The sequence below is a fragment of the Portunus trituberculatus genome, chromosome 37 (genome assembly GCF_017591435.1).
Source record: "Portunus trituberculatus isolate SZX2019 chromosome 37, ASM1759143v1, whole genome shotgun sequence".
Taxonomy (NCBI): Eukaryota; Metazoa; Arthropoda; class Malacostraca; order Decapoda; family Portunidae; genus Portunus; species Portunus trituberculatus.
In genome coordinates, this window is record NC_059291.1 from 20805599 (window position 1) to 20823693 (window position 18095).

At 40.6% G+C, this 18095-nt stretch overlaps 1 protein-coding gene across 2 annotated transcripts in view; it reads left to right on the forward strand.

Moving 5' to 3' along the window:
- The window catches only part of LOC123514383 (unextended protein-like), a 249409-nt gene that overhangs the window by 197132 nt on the left and 34182 nt on the right, over positions 1 to 18095 (forward strand). For both annotated transcript variants that reach the window (XM_045272269.1, XM_045272270.1), the window contains exons 11-14: positions 898 to 1034; positions 13867 to 14002; positions 14540 to 14658; positions 17537 to 17653. In XM_045272269.1, the coding sequence (XP_045128204.1) occupies positions 898 to 1034; positions 13867 to 14002; positions 14540 to 14658; positions 17537 to 17653 (509 nt within the window). The remainder of the gene's footprint in view (positions 1 to 897; positions 1035 to 13866; positions 14003 to 14539; positions 14659 to 17536; positions 17654 to 18095) is intronic.

The following is an 18095-nucleotide window of genomic DNA, read 5'->3' on the forward strand; positions in this document are numbered from 1 at the left end:
CCACCCTCCTGGCGGCCTCAGGCCGCCCCTCTCGGCAACCTGCAGTCCTTCGTCATGGCCCTAATCAATATATTCCTACATAGTTGTAAATAATATACCAATATAACAATATAACCTTTTACTTACCTGAATAAACATAAAAAATTATTGGTTGAAAACTCGTTAATATGCTTTGAAAGTACAAAAACTCGAGTTATGTACAAAATTGACTTACGTCATGTTTCAGGAACGTAACTCTGATGTAACTCGACTCTATATATATATATATATATATATATATATATATATATATATATATATATATATATATATATATATATAAAACGAGGACAGCGTTATCTACAAGATACCGTGCAGTGGACCTTATATTGGCGAAACAGGGCGAGGACTGAACATAAAATGACATGCGCCACCACAGGACCTCTAACTCGCTAGTGGTGCACGCCCGGGACAAAGGCCACCTACCAAACTGGGTAGGAGCGACGACCACGCAAAGGATTAAAGAAGAGGGATAGGAAAACAGTAGCGGCGCAGCTCACCATCTCAGCCTGTCATTCTCTCTGAAGAAGCCCTATGGGCGAAACGTTGGAGAAATAAAATACTCCTGCTACTCCTGAGTTTCTTTCCATCACCCACCAACCCACCTGTTCCACATTGTTACAATATATATATATATATAATATGTGCATGCATTGCAATAAATTTTGGTTTATGCATCTAACACTCATGATTCAAATTTAGCACATTTATGATGAGCTGTTACATAGTTTTTAAAATTTTATTTTCAGGATGAATGTCAGCTTTTTATTCTTCTTTATTGTTTAATGTCTTTCTTTTTCCCATCACTTATAGCTGAATATTTAAAATAATGTTAATCTCATACCTGTTTCTACACAGCTGTTGAGCCATTCAAGGAAGGTCAGCTGTCAGAAATGGTAGTGAAGAAATTGCTGAATCAAGATGTCATCCACAACATCAAGCTGCGCAACAAAGAGAATCCAAAGGCTGATCTTCATTCCTATATTTACACACAGGTCAGTGAAGTGTCTTGTGTTGAAACTAGACTGAAGTGTTGGGGCTTCAGTTCTCTGACAACCCTCACCTGTAACACCTTTCACTTATTCCACATTATTTATTAAATGCTACAGTTGTATTGATAAGTACAGTCCACAACGTACTGAAGTAATCTCCATGCAAACACACGCGCTCTGGTGTGGGTTACACTGCCTATACCCGACCATGAAGCTCAGCATACCTGGTGATGTGTTATGGGGGGAGAGGGGGCTAGATTTGTGACCTGGTCTCCAGAGTTGCATTAAATTTTGCTTATGTCAAGGCTGAGAAAAGGTATGGAAGGAGATGAGGATATGGACGGCACAATCGGTGCTGCCACCTATATAAACAAAGGAGCCAAACTGAGAGGAAGGAGTGAAATTATTGAAACTCCTCTAGGATTATGGAGGTGGAATAAAGGGGAGGAAAGAGCCAACATTAGAAAGATTATCTCAATGGACAGAGAACTTAAAGTTCTGAGGAAAACAGTTGCCAGGATTATTTGATAATAGGATCAACTGATTGCGGAGAACGTAGAGCTTAGTGAGAGGTGTGAAAAGTTGACTTGAGTGGGACTTGAGCAAAAACTGGACACCAATGTGGTTAAGTTAAGAAAGAAAGAAAAAAGAGGGAAAACGAAAGACACAGTCATACAAGTGATCAAAGAAAAGGAGGAATTAGTGAGAGATACGGCGGACAAAAAGAAGTGCATGGTTATATATGGACTAGATGAAAAAAAAAAATCCTGTGAAATTTGTGAGGGAGAAGGATAAGAAAGAGATGGTTAAGAAAATTATCTCAGTGGCTCAACATGAAGAATAGAGTCTTAAGAAAGAAATTGAGGAAATGTACAGACTTGGTAAATATAGTGAGGGAACCAAAAAGCTGAAAGCTGGCAAGATTGGTGGAGAAAAAGAATGAAATCCGCGAACTTCTGACTGGAAGGGCGTGACACAGAATGTCCTGTGTCCAAACACCATTGTCGATATTTCTTCCACTTGGATTGATAGTTCAGAGTCGCGGAATCCCTTCTAGACTCCGCCACTGCTTGCAAGACTCCTTGGTAATACCCCCGAAATTGGAGGAGTTCCTTGACAGTCTCCACCCTACTAACTGTAGCGCGTGGAGATTGAGGTGAAACCAATGGAAGTCTGGTTGTTGTAGGAGGTCCTTCCTGAACGGTAGTCTGCGTGGAGATGCTATTGCCATACCCATCAGATCTGGGAACCATTCCCTTTGAGGCCAGAAAGGGGTGATCAATATCAGCTTGGTTCCCTTTGATGAACGGAGCTTGTTGATGACCTTTCTCATGATGGCGAATGGAGGAAATGCATACATCTCCTTGTGATCTCAGGGAAAAAGGAAGGCATCTGTCGCCACTGCTGTTGGATCTGGGAAGGGGGAGACAAAGTTGGGCAGTCTGCTGTTCAGCTGTGTGGCAAACAGGTCTAGGAGAGGGTAGCCCCAAAATTTCCACAGGCCGGCACAAACCTGGTGGTGCAACGTCCATTCTGTTGGCAACACTTGGTTCTTTCTGCTGAGGCCATCCGCTAGAACATTGTTCTCGAACAAACTGAGTCAGTATGGTGACCGAATTGTCCTCTGCCCACTGGAGGGTCTGCAGGGCCTCTCGGTTGAGGGTGGTCGATCTCGTGCCGCCTGCCTTATGTAAGTAGGCCACTACCGTGGTATTGTCTGACATCACGGCTACAGTCTTCCCTCGTAGGTGTGACTCGAAGGTCTGAAGCCCCAGTCTGACAGCCCTTAATTCTAAGAGGGAAATGTGTTTCTGAAGGTCCCTTCCTGACCATGGGCTCCCCAACCGTCCAAAGAAGCATATGTGTATAGGAGAAGATCTGGGTTGGGAGTCCGTAAGGACTGACCCCGCAGAAGATTGGAGGGGGTTGACCACCACTGGAGGTTCTGCCGAACTTCCTGGGAGATGTGAACTGGAAATTCGGTACGGTAATGGTGTCTGTCCCATTGGCCCGAGAGCTGGAACTGAAGACTTCTCATTCTCCTTCAACCCCCCTGGTACCAGATGGATGAGAGATGAAAAGTGGCCCAGGAGGGTGAGCCAGTCCTGTGCTGGGAGAGTTTCTTGGGAAAGAAAGTCCTCTATGAGGTTTAAAAGGTTGTCTATCCTCCTCTGTGAGGGGAATGCCACTAGGGTTCTTGAGTGGATCTCCATCCCCAGGAAGGTGACAGCTTGTCTGGGTGTAAGGTTGGACTTCTCCCAGTTGACGATGATGTTGAGGGAAGTACAGAGAGTCAAAAGAGTTCGCCTCGACCTTAAGGCTTCTTTGGAGGAGGCTAGCACTAGCCAGTCGTCCAGGTAGTGCAGCAGGCGAATGCCCTTCCTGTGTAGAACCATTGCAGGAAGAGCCATAACTCTGGTGAAGACCTGAGGGGCCGTGGACAAGCCGAAACAAAGAACCTTGAATTGGAATGGTCGTTGTCCCCACACAAACTGAAGGAACCGTCTGCTGTCTGGGTGGACAGGGATCTGAAAGTAGGCTTCCTTCAAATCCAGAGACATCATCCAATCTCCTTGCTGGATGGCCATCTTGACGGAAGTGTTGGTTTCCATCCGAAATGGTGTCGTGAAGATGAAGCGGTTCAGTGTTGACAAGTCGATGACTGGGCAGAAGCACCGTGTAGCCTTTGGAACTACAAACATCCTGCTGTAGAAGCCTGGATCGTGTGGTGCTGGCTCCACGCATCCTTTCTGAAGAAGGGTGTGAAGTTCTTCCTGTAGCACTCCCCCCTTCCTGGAGTCGGGAGCATAGCTTTCGAAGGCCCTCGGGAAGGCTGAAAGCAGTGGACGACGGGAGAAGGGAATATGGTAGTCATGCCGAAGGACGTTGACTACCCACAAGTCTACTCCCTCTCTTTGCCATACTTCCCAACTGTGAGCAAGGGAACCAGCTACAGGAATGGTCGAGGCAAATGGGTCCTACTTCCGAAAAACCTCCTTGGAAGGGGCGGAAAAACGACGACTTTTCGGCAGAAGTCGGGAGGAGCTAGTCTTCTTGAAAGGTCGCTTCTTGTAGCTTCCTGCTTGAGAAAAGGTCTGATTGTCTACAGGCTTGATCAACTTTCCCCTCAACAAAAAGGGTGGGGGCATCCAAAAGAGACAGCATCAGATCCAGTTTGTCAGTAGAGAAGGATGCAGGTAAGGAGTCCAGGAGAGACTGCCTTCGAATCATTAGAATGTTGGAAAGTGCTGTGGTGGAAACTTGGGCTGCTCTTTACATTGCCAATTGCATGCTGTAGACCGCTTGGTTCATGAGGAGGTCCCTATCTGGTGCAGAGTCACTCAATAGTCTGGAAACTGCACCAAAAATCCAGAACTGAAAATTCTGGATTGAATGTAGATATTGAAGGGCTTCCTCCAATTGTGCTAAATCCTTGCCGGAGATGGAAGAGCGCACATCTGAAGGGTTTCTCGTTAAGAGGCGAGCAAGGGACGAATTCACTGTAGCAGTCTTGCAGTGCAGAGTGTCCTCGTCAGCCCTGTAGAAGGATTTCCTTGGTAGAGTGAAGGGAAGAGCAGAAGAGTGACCAGCTGAAATCCGTTCTGAAAGTATGTGGTTGATGAACTCGGTGGACTGCCTCATAGGGCCAGACCAATGAAAGGGTCGGAGAGGACTCCTCTTCTTCCTAGCCACAAATTCCTCCTGACCAGGACCCAAGGGTTTGTCCTGGAAGGTAGGGATAGAGCCCATGGAGTCTGGAAACTGGTTAAAGACAAAGTGTGTCAGTTTGAGGAAGGCGGATTCCTCAACGGTGGTTGTTTCATTCTCTCGATGTCCGCCCGAGGACACAGGAAGTGAAGGTGAAAATGTCCAGTAAGTGTTGCCGTGCGCATCTCCTGTGTGGCTGGCAGAAGGGGAGGGCACGTCAGTCTCTAAGCGAGTCCTATGGCTGGAGCAGTGCAGAGCGGTGCCAGCTTGGGAGAGAGAACGCAGAGACAAGTGTAAGTCATCATGGTGAGGACGAATCAGGTGGAGGGGAATTGTCAAGTTCCCGCTGTTCTGTGTGTGGTGGGCCGAAGGTGAGACGACAAGAGGGTGAACGAGAGAGGTAGAAGTCTGTACTTGTCCCCTGCCGCTGGACTTGGTGTGCACTGTGCGGGACTGACTGCCAGAAGTAGGTGACAACAGCTGGGGATCAGCACTTCGAGATAGCATGCAGGAGCTGCCAGCATCGCCCCCAACCTGTATATAAGCTAACTCAACCTTGTAGCGAATTTCAGCACAGGATGTGAGGGCGACATTAGGTTGCGAGACAGAACAGGCCTTATTATTGTGGCAGCAGCCTGACTCGACAACCGTCGACCGTGGGAGGGAGGAGTGTGTCGTGGAGGGCATAACTTCCCGGTCATCCCCCATAGCAGCAGTGCGAGAGGGTTTCACCTTCCCCTTCAGGTCCTTCGGTATCCTCTTGGGGGTGCAGGAAGGAGTGGCAGGTTGTAGAGTACAAACCTCCTGCTGAAAAAGGGAATTCTCCAAAACTACATTGGTGGGGGGGGGCTGCCTCCCCTCCCCAACAGCTGTGGGAAGGTGGACGTCAGTAGAGACGCTGCCTCCACTCATAAACAACAGTGGAACATCAGAGGAAGGAGGGACAGGAGGTACAGAAATCATGCTGGTTAACTTGTCTGCTAACGAATCTCTTACCATATCTTTCACAACATCCTTCAAACGAGTGTGAGAGTCGTCACCTGAAATCCCCAGGAAGGCAGCCATGTTGTTAATCACAGTCAAGGCCTGAGAGAACTGGGCTTGTGGGTTGTCAGAAAAATTTACTTGGGAGACAGAGGGGCCAGGGGAAGGGGGAGGAGAGTCAGAAGAAGCACTGTCGTCTGCAGGGACCGGTGCCACGTCTGGATTCGAGGCAGAAGACTCAGATGACGATGGGGAAAGAACTGGTAAAGACTTATCGCCCTCATTCCCTTTATGGTAAGCCAAGCGTCTGGATTGTAGGGAAACTTGGTGTCTATTGGCCTTAATGATGACGTCGTCCTCCCAGTCCTCACACTCCTGGCACCTCTTATCTAGTGAGCATATGCCGCCCCTGCAACTCATGCAGAGTGTATGTGGGTCACCTGACTCAGCACATAAGCGCTTATCACACTGCAAGGCACTACATATCCTCCCAGGGCGAGGATGGGAAGGTGCCACTGCATGGGGAGCCGGTGATGAAGCCATGAGACCAAAGCAGGAGCATGGTGTCAGGTACGTCCACTCTGAACAGACCGTAGTGAAGGAATGGAGTTGGTGGGCTGAGAGGGGTGGGTTGTGGGGGAGAGGGACAACTCCCGTTTTCTTTACCTTCTCCCCCACAACCCTCGGGTTGGGGGGTGACTACAATCTATGGTCAGGTAACCCTCCGAGAAGAAGGTTTGGGGTTGGTCATGCAACCATTTATGCACCGCTTCTTTCACATCTTCATCCGTAAGAAATCGCCGACCTCGTAAACCATCTTTGAGCAGTCCAAAGATATGGTAGTCGGAAGGGGCGAGATCTGGGCTGTAGACAGGGTGTTCCAGCACCTCAAATTCCAATTGGTTAATGGTTTGAACAGTCTGGGCGGCCGTGTGTGGGCGTGCATTGTCATGCAACAACAAAACTTTCTTCGACAATAGGCTTCGGCGTTTGGTGCGAATTGCTGGCTTCAGTTTGTTGGCCAGCAAAGCACTGTACCTTGCACTGTTGATCGTGCACCCCTTTTCCAGGTAGGTAGTCTTCCAGTATAGGTCCTTTGGAGTCCCAAAAAAGGGTTAGCATCACCTTTCCCGCAGAAGTCTGAGTCTTGAATTTCTTCGTCGCTGGCGAGCCAGGATGTTTCCACTCCATACTCTGTCTTTTGGATTCTGGCTCATAATGATGGACCCACGTTTCATCGCCTGTGACTATTCTGCTCAAAAATCTCTCGCCATCATTGTTGTAGCGATCGAGTAAACGTTGGCAGACCTCAAGACGTTTGCGTTTGTGCTCTGCAGTAAGCTCCCTTGGCACCCATCTCGCACAGACTTTATGGAAGCCGAGCTCATAGTGGATGATTTGAAAGGCAGAACCATGACTACTCTGCAGAGAACAAGCTACCTCATCAAAGATAACTCGCCGGTTCGCCATTACCATCTCTCGAGCTTGCTGAATCTTCTCATCAGTGGTGGAGGTTGACGAGCGTCCTGCTCCTCTTCAAGGCCACACTCGTCCGGCCACTTTTAAACTTCTCAATCCACTCATACACACTTCTACGTGGTAGTGCACTGTCCCCGTATTGTGCTAAAAGCCTCCGATGAATTTCAGCCCCTGACACTCCTTCTGACAAGAGAAATCGGGTCACTGCTCTTTGTTCTTCCTTGGTGCATACTGCTAGTGGAGCGCCATGTTTACACAGTAAAACAGAAAGCAAAATGGCGCGATCAGGCTCAAACTTTGATAACATGACCACAGTAGTATCAACTATAAGCACGCATGCGCAGAACGCAGTGTGGCAATACTGAAGACATGTTATGGCGAAAGTGCGGATAATTTTTGACTCTCCTCGTATATATATATATATATATATATATATATATATATATATATATATATATATATATATATATATATATATATATATATATATATATATATATATATATATATATATATATATATATATATATATATATATATATATATATATATATATATATATACATAGTAAGTCCTCGTTATACGGTACATATGCGTTCCTGAAAACCTTACCGCATGTTGAATTTAGCGTATACTGAACCCATTATAACATGTGATAATAGGGAATGCGTTCCAGCACGTCGAAAGTCACCCGCACAGAAATAGAAATACATGAAAATAATCATTAGAAAAAATAAAAAAAAAGTTAAGTACAGTAATACTCCGCTTAACGAATGTTCGTTTAACGAATTTCCGGTTTAACATACTATATAAAGTTTGACCAAAAAGTCTGCATAACGTACAACCACATCCGTTTTAGCAAATTTTCTGGGTTTGAATTTGCCGGGTGAGGGACCGAACTTGGTAGTTTCGTTGTGATTGGCTGGCTCCCTACCTGTCTCTAGTGCTCTTGGAGCTGGATCCAAGATTCTTTAACAACGTCAGAGCAACCTCTTGCAGTGAAATGGCATCCATGAACGCTTGTAGGGACGGTGACAAGGTTGCTATCAGGTTGCTCTGAGGTTGCTGGGAACACCACCTCTGGAGGTGGTGTTACTGTCTTATATATGCATTTATGTTCACAAAACAACATTTCTATTAGCTTTTTACAAACCTTGCCCCAAGAAAGGATTGTTTTGTAATGCATAAAGTGAAATCTTACATGGAATACCAAAAAATAAAGCAGAGATGAGATGAGCCACAGACAAAGCGGAGACTCGTGGCCACTCAGCCGCTTCTTCTTCTTCTTGTGACCCTTTTGCTTGCGTGTTACTATCATCATGATCTTTATGTTTCCACTCCTCTATTGCCTGCTATAATGGATATCATATCTTAGTATTCATATACACTCATGCCATGAGGATAACTTTGACTCCGTGGCAGTGAGTGATAGTGAATTATTAATGAAATACCGCGGTATTTCATTAGTAATTCACTATCACTCACTGCCATGGAGTCCAGGTTATCCTCGTGGCATGAGCGTATATAAATACTACGATGTGATATCCATTATAGCAGGCAATAGAGGAGTGGAAACAAATATCATGGGAAAGACAACACACAGGCTAAAAGGGTCACAAGAAAAAGAAGAAGCAGCTGAGTCGCCGCAAGTCTCCCGCTTCGTCTGTGGCTCATCTCGTCTCTGCTTTATTTTTTGGTATTCCATGTAAGATTTCACTTTATGCATTACAAAACAATCCTTTCTTGGGGGCAAGGTTTGTAAAAAGCTAATAGAAATGTTGTTTTGTGAACATAAATGCGAGAATGTCAGAGAATTTGTACGTAGCTCCTCTGACTTCCAATGACTCATATGACATCATAAAAGTAGTGGTACACCGGTGGCCCAATATGCTGCCAAACGTATATATAATATATTTTTTCTAACCCATATGGTATGTTGGGGACCAGCCCAGAATGCATCCCCCCCTATTTCCATTATTTCCTATGGGAAAATTACGTCTGCTTAACGAATTTTCGCTCTACGAACAGCTTTGACACCCCCTATCCTGTTCGTTAAGCGGAGTATTACTGTACTGCGCAAAAGAAATAAACAAAATGTTTTTTATTTACCATTAAATCGCCATGTATTCTATTGGATGATGTCCTTCCGAGGCTAAGGGACAGTAGGGATTTCAGCCCTTACTTATCTTCCACTGAGTGGGCAGACGAGGATAAGACGTCATCTTCTGCACTGTCGGAAGCTGATGTAGAAGGGCCAGATGTAGCAGGGTCGGCACGTTTCAATGGTCTGAAGAAAGAGAATATTGAGGAAGGGCCAGCTGTAGCAAGGTCGGCAGGATTGACAAGGACGGCATGTCTGACTCGCTTGAAGAACGAGTAGATGGAGGACTGTTTAGTTTTTCTTGTTTTTTTTCATCATAGATTTTTTGATAAATCTTGACACTTTTCTCTATGTCATGAGCCACTTTGCTTGGGTCATGTTCCTTTAGAGTTCAGAGTTTTCAGAGCTTTTTCGACACCACCGAGACATTCTCTAAGAGTTTTGATGTCCAGGCCACGCACAGGTTCTTCTTCCTTGTCTCCCTCTTTTTCTGCCTCCTGTGATGCCTTGTCTAGCTCTATAAGTTCATCATTTGAGAGAGATTCAGCATGGCTCTCCAAAAAATCTTGAACATCATCATCATCAACTTCATCGAAGCCAGCCCTATGGCACAGATTTACTATGTCATTTCTGATCGCACCAATGTCATCTTCAGTGAAGCCTGGGAAATCATGCGCGTATTCTGACCATACTTTATTCCACGCCAAGTTCATGGTAGACGTCTTCACTTTGTCCCAAGATGACTTGATGTTATCTAAGGCGTGCTTGATGTTATACGACTTCCACCATTCACTGATAGTGGGCTTGCCAGGCCCATCTGTGCTCTTTATCAGTTGCTGTATGGTTCGCCGCTGGTAGTAGGCTTTAAATGTTTGCCATGATTACTATGAATATATTTGTGCTTACAGTAGACCCCTTAATATTCCATTTATTCATCTAATTAGTAATGCATGTAAGTAATATATAATGTAGTTAAAAAGAGGGGGGGGAGGGGAAGAGATAATAGGCTCCAAGGGTGGTCAAGTTAAAGTCAGTACTGTGAGTGGTGGGGAGGTGTGGTGTGGATGAAGTCATCACCCCTGCTCCCCCGCGCTGGGCCCTCTCTGATGACATGAGCGGATACCATATCTGTGAATTTTTCTTACCGTATATCGAATCGAGGGTAGTAATTTCCAAATACCATAACTGTGAATTTACCGGATAAAGAACTACCGTATAACGAGGACTTATTGTGTGTGTGTGTATATATATATATATATATATATATATATATATATATATATATATATATATATATATATACACAAACAGTAATACTCCGCTGAACGAACGTTCGTCTAACAAATTTCTGGTTTAACGTACTATATAAAGTTAGACCAAAAAGTCCGCATAATGTAGAACCACATCCTTTTTAGTGAATTTTCAGGGTTTGAATTTGCTGGGTGAGGGATTGAACGCAACAGCTTCACTATGATTGGCTGGCTCCCCACCTCTGTCTCTAGCGCTCCTGGTGCTGGTATTGGCTGCCGCTGTCTCACTCTCTCCCGCTCCACAGTACGAAGAGGTTGACCTGTATTTCTGCTCCGCTTAACGTGTTTTCGCCGCTTAACACGTTACCCACGTTAGTGCAATACGCTAGACTCTGCTTCACTGTGGCGAACTTTGATCCGCTCCTGCATAAATTATAGTGGAGCTATCAGTGAGAGAATTTGTACGTAGCTCCTCTAACTTCCAATGACTCATATGACATCATAAAAGTAGTGGTACACCGGTGGCCCAATGCTGCAATATATATATATATATATATATATATATATATATATATATATATATATATATATATATATATATATATATATATATATATATATATATATATATATATATATATATATATATATATATATATATATATATATATATATATATATATATATATATATATATATATATATATATATATATATATATATATATATATATATACAGGCAGCCCCCGTTTAACGAAAAGGTTACGTTCCTAAAAAACACTTCATTAAGCGAAACTTTGTTAAGCGAACCAATTATAACAAGTTTAACCCCTGATTTGAACTTCCATTGAGAGTAAGCAAAGCAAGAGTGCATCATAGTACAGTAAAAGGTTTAATGAAAGTAAAAATTATGAAGTTAAACATTTAGGTAGTTTAATTTAAGTCATTATAATGTACACTAAAGTATTTATGTACGTAACTTTATAATGTTGATGATCTTAACTTTATGAAGGGAGGAAGAGTGAAACGGGAAAGACACTAACCGGCAACCTGTGGAATGTAAATAAAGTGCACATCATGGTACCGCATATAAAACTTATGTACCACATTTCCACAAGGCTTTCCATTTTAGCCATTTTAGAGTCACGAGTTCAGGTGGTTATTTTAGCTTGCAAGGAAGATACGGTCTCACCAGCCTTCTTAATAGAGTCTCCTGACTTGAAAATAGAGACAGTATAATATGGAGTCAAGATAGTGGCCAGCACTGCTATAGTTTTCTGGCCTCTCTCATGTCTGTGAATAATATCTAGCTTCATTTGGAGAGTAAGAGACTTCGTGGTCTTCTTACGAACACTAGGCCAATTGCAGGGCGTTTTGGTGGTAAGTTGAGCTAGGGAAGACAAGCTGCTGCTGACACTGTTATGTTTTGACTGGGGAGTGAGTGTTGCAAGTGTTGTCCACGAGAGGCTTGATCTTGATCTTGATCTTTATTCTATAGGTGTCACAGGATTTTTCCTGAGGCAGGCCTTAGTACCAGCAGCTCCTGGTGTATTCAAAAGCCTGTCAGCTTGTGTGATATGGTGAGGCTTTCAAATTTGGAAAAAAATTACCTGGATAAAACTTCGTTAAAGCGAGTTTGGTGTTCTTTAAACGAGCAGATGGTAGTAAAATGAAACCTTCGTTGTAGCGAAATTTCTTTGTGTGAACCTTCGTTAAACGAGGGTTGCCTGTATATATATATTTTTTTTTTTTACCCATGTGGTATGTTGGGGTCCAGCCCAGAACACATCCCCCTATTTCCATTATTTCCTATGGGAAAATTACGAATTTTCGCTCTACAAACAGCTTTGACACCCCGTATCCTGTTTGTTAAGGGGAGTATTGCTATATATGAATAACTTTATTCCAGTTATATTTACACAATAATTATTCAGTGTGTCATTTTGACACCACAAAAAACTGCTAATCTCTATTTACAAGAAAGTTGACAAAACTTTGTTTCATCCAGTGAAAAAGTGCCATGAAATAAATTTTCTAAAGTTGTGAAATTATGTGTTCATAATTGTTTGAGTTATTATACAATTCTCCACTACATGTCTTTCTGTTTGAACATAACCACACACACACAGGTGCTCCTCCAATGGCAGCCGACCCTGGTCACACCTATTTCTTAATGCACTTCTTCACTATGTAAGATATGTCTTTATTTTTCTTGATGAAAGAGACAAACTTAACTACATGTGGCATTTTTACATTGACCTGAATCTTAATGGCATGGGAAGTAGATCCATCACTAGTAAAAGGATACCCTAAGTATACATACATGTTACATTGTTCAACTACGATACCCTGCACTTCCAGTGGTTGCATGTCAGCATCATTACCATTAATTTTCATGAATTTATTTTTTTCTTGGATAACAATGATGATGAAGATGAAGAGATGAAAAAACTAACAGAATACATGATTCAACCTTAACTAGAATATGGTGCACCTATATGGTCACCACATAATAAGATATAAGAAAGACAGAAAGGATTAAAAAAGCTGCAACCAAAATGGTTCAAAGTTTGACACGTAACGTATGAGGACAAATTAGATATTAAAAGTTTCAACATTGCAACAGGGAAGAGAAAGAGGAGACCTAATTACTATGTACATGACATGGAAGGGGAAACAAATCAGAGAGAAAATGGAGGACACAGTAATACAAGTGATCAAAGAAAAAGGAAGAATTAGTGAGAGATACGGTGGACAAAAAGTGCATGGTTATGTATGGACTAGAAGAAAAAAAGCATCCTGTGAAATTTATGAGGGTGAAGGAGGAGAAAGAGATGGTTAAGGAAATTATCTCAGTGGTTCAAGATGAAGAACAGAGTCTTCAGAAAGAAATAGAAATATGCAGACCTGGTAAATATAGTGAGGGAACCAAAGACCACTAAAAGTTAGAATGCAAATAAGGATAGAAGAAATATTAGTGAGGATTGGAAAGAAATGGGTAGGGCTGATGACAGGCCTGGATGAGTATGGTGAGACATTCTAAGGTGTGGCAATGCATCTATGTAATAGTGACTAAGAACTTGAAGTCACCTCAGAGATAATGTGTATGATTTATGCACTCAGTATTTCATTGATTAGTGGAAGATATTGATGAGATTCACAGGACACTATAGATTTTAAAACTCTTAATGCAGTGTATTTAAGAAAAAAAAATAGTAATGTTTATTTATCACAAGATTTATGTCATTACTTACTGAATGTGTACATTGTATTGACTTTTTTTTTTTTTTTTTTTTTTTTTTTTTCTTTCCAGGGTAAACCAGTGGATTATTTTGTCTTGATTTTGGAAGGCCACGTGGAAGTGACCATAGGGAAAGAGAATCTCACCTTTGAGAGTGGTCCTTTCACTTACTTTGGCCTTGCTGCAGTCTCACAGATCCAGTCTATAGGTTTGTTTTTATCCAGTTGTGTCACTATTTTGTTTATTTTTCATATAAACAAATGTCATATGTCATATATGTTATAAGTATTACAACTTATTTTTTGTATTTGCTTTTCATGCATTTTTATGTTGTAGGTGCACCTGCAAGGGTTATATAGGCAGAAAAAAGGCACACTGAAAGTGCCAGTTCCTGAAGAGCAGAACCTAAAAGATTATCCAGAATTATGAAAATGTCTTGAAACCTCCCTCTTGAAAGAGTTGTCATAGTAGGGGAAACTGTGGAAGCAGGCATGGTGTTCCAGAGTTTATCAGTGAAAGAGATAAAAGATTGTAAATGCATGTTAACTCCTGTATCTGAGAGGTGGACAGAATAGGGATAAGAAAAAGTAAAAAGTTTTGTGTAGTGAGATGTGGGAAAGATGGAAAGTATGCAGTTAGCAAGATCAGAAGAGCAGTAATTGTAGAAATAGCAATGTAAGATTGATTATATGAGAAGGATGATTTTAAATGTAAGAATATTATCAGTGTATGTTTATAACTTCAGGTGAATCCCCCTCAGCATCCACTCAGCTCAGCAAAGGCAGTATGTTGGGAAGTGTGCAGTCACTTGATTCAGCCAAATTTTCCTTCACCCCAGACTACTCTGTTCGTGCAATCACTGAGGTAGGTGCTTGTTTATTTAACCCCTTCCCAGTGCAGGGCAGATGTATGTATTACCAGATAAAAAATTGTCTATTTATAGACCCTTTTGACTTTCATCCATACGTCTATATATAGTTTCCTTACAAATTGGTATTCCAGATTGACATCTATATGTAGACTCTGCTGCAAAACTGAACAAACAGTTGAATCTATACATAGACTCTGTCGTAAAACTGAACAAGTGATATATATATATATATATATATATATATATATATATATATATATATATATATATATATATATATATATATATATATATATATATATATATATATAGACTCTGCTGCAAAACTTAACAAACATTTAAATCTATGTATAGATGTTATTTATGTTTGATTGGTGATAATGTATGTCAATATATTTATATGAATGTTTAGAGTTACATCCAGGACTTGTGACTGGGATGTTATTTACTTCCACTTTTCTTCATATTTTTCAAGTACTCATTTTATATATACTATTCATTTTTTGGCAACCCTGCTGGCATGTGGTACAGTTCTTTCTCTTTGACATGATAGACTAGTAATAAAAGAAAGTAGAATAAAAAAAAGGAAAAAATTCCCAATATTAACTAATGTATGTAGCACATCCGCCACGACAAAGCACAAACGGTGACCAACCTTGAGAGGCAATGTTGGCAATGTCTGGGTATTTGAGATGCCAAATGATTTATTTTATGAATTTTGTTACTTGTAAGGAATAGTATATATATATATATATATATATATATATATATATATATATATATATATATATATATATATATATATATATATATATATATAGACCATGTTACAACTTAGTGTGGTAAAATCAGAACAAGTGTCTGTACATAGATGATCCAACAAAAAGTCCAAATTTCGAAACATCTATATATAGATATTCTGCCGGGAAGGAGTTCATCAAGTAATTTTTTTCACTTATTTATTTAATTTATATTCTATCCAAGGACTTTTCAAAATAAAAGTGAGAAAAACCCACTTAATTGCTACACCCAAAAATATTTGATTGGGAAAAATCTAAATGCATACACCAGTTTACTTCAAGGGATACATTGATATTTAAGTACTGGATTATTTAAAGTCGCATGAATGATGAAAAACAAATCTGCAGAACTATAGACTTTATTAGTTGCAGAGATAAAGAGTGAAGATACTGCTTAATTCATTAGCAAGGTCAACAGCATAAGGGTTTTATACAGTGGTCATGTGGGAGTGGGGAAAGCATCCAACAAGAAAGTTTAGAAGTAATTATTGAATTAATGATAAGTAGCAAGAGATGCAACATTAAAAAGGTGAATGAGAAATCGTAATTAAAGGATGGATTTGATGCAGTGAAAAATTGTGTTAAGTAGAGCAGTGTGGTTGGAACTACCTCTGTATAAAGATGTGACTATAAACAGTATGATAGATGTTGTTTTGTAGTATGTATTTGTAATGAATAGCTACAGTAGAATCTTGAATTTCAATTATAATTGGGACAAAAAATACTGATTAATATTTGAAATACTGAGATGCGAATGGAAAAAAATGCAATTGGGACCAAAGCCCTACCAACTAACTTATATTAATTCCATTAACTTACTAGCTTACACCTTAAGTTTCACACACACACACACACACACACGCACACATACATACATATATACGTATATAGTAAAACTCCAGGAGTTATAAAACTTTTTCCAATTTTCTATAATGTATTTGTTTAGTTTTTTGCTCATATGATAATTGCGTTTCTCACTCCTGGGTTTTTTAATTGCACCTTGTTGTTCTTGACTCCCATTCTCATTCTTATCCATCCCCGGGCCATTCCATTGGCCATGGGAAACATGGTGAATGGCATCTAGGTAGCCAAGTAAATGATCTTGACCACACCCTAGGTTTAAACAGATGGCTATATCATCAGTACAAAAGTTTAGGGTACCTGGTCATTTCTCTAAATAGTCAAGCAGTATGTATGTATCTGTCAGTCTTATCTTCAGCAAGGTGCTGCGCTCCATGGGATGTTACCATGTATCCTCCTTTCCCCTTTCCCCATCCTTCACTTTGAATAGTTAATCAGAGACACTAGATATTATTCATAGAAGAAATCAAGTTTTGTTAAGGCAAGAGGAGGAGAGAGGTCACAGAACACTGAGAGGTTTGTTTATCAACATTGTTCTCCCCTTGCCAGCAGGATGTATGCTTATCACTTGTGAATGCCAGGAGTGATGTCATAACACTGCTATAGTGCATTGTAGAGTGCTCTATAACCTTTTGGAAGTTTCCATAGCACACTTTGGAATGCAAGCTACCACTAGGTGGAAGAGCAATTGTTAAAAATCTCATCACCATGCCCCTCGTTTGTTATAATGTAAGCACATGAAAACAACTACTATCAAGATTCATGTGCCTAATTTGATAGAGAAATGTGAATCATGGGTACTTGGTGCAATCAAGATGCAAAATATTGATATGAGATTATTAAGATTTGAGACTTCACTGTATATGATTACTGAAAAAAAAAAACTGCATATTATATAGTTCATGAATACTGAATGCTCTAAGCCTTATAAGGTGTTAATGGAGAAATATATGAAAATATAGTTTTAGAGTTTCTCATGGTTTGATAGATGATGGTGTGCATCTTTGGTTTGTAATTATTGTTTCTTGTATGTTTTTTCCTATTATGTAGGTAATGTTATAATACTAAAACTCTTTGTACTATTCAGAACCCATAGATCATGTAATTTATTTATTTATTTATTTATTTTTTTTTTTTTTATTATTTTTTTTTTTTAGCATTTTGTCATTATTTATGTCAAATTCTGAAAGATGATCCTGTGTTTGAGCAGGTGGTGTACCTGAGGGTGCGGCGGTCACACTACATTGCTGCCAGACGTGCCTTCCTGCTGGAGCAGGCACAGAAAGAGCCACATAGTGAGGAAAACTTTGAAAAGGAATTTGCCAAGGTAAATATTCAATAAAACCTATTACTTTATTTTTAAATTGATAATTTTAGAGTGTATCATTCTGTGTAGTAAAGGGTGATAAATCTGTCATTTCAGTAAGAGGTCATTAAGCAATATTACTCTTAATGATTTCCCTTCAAAGTGATAATTGTTGAAATTTCTCCTCTAACCTTTCTATTTTATCCAGAAAAAGAAGGAAAAATTGCAGATACCAGTTTTATATTTATTTTTCTTAGAGAACACACAGAAAAGAAAAATGGGACAATATGATTATTCCATACCATAGAAAATTAACAAAATTTATGATAAGATAGAAAGACAAGGTTAATTTTCAGGAGGTGATCCAGGAACAACTAAAAGAAAGAGATGAGAATATGGCAAACAAAATTATAGAAGTCCTTAAGGGAAAAGAAAACCAAGTAAGAGAAATTGCAGAAAAGAA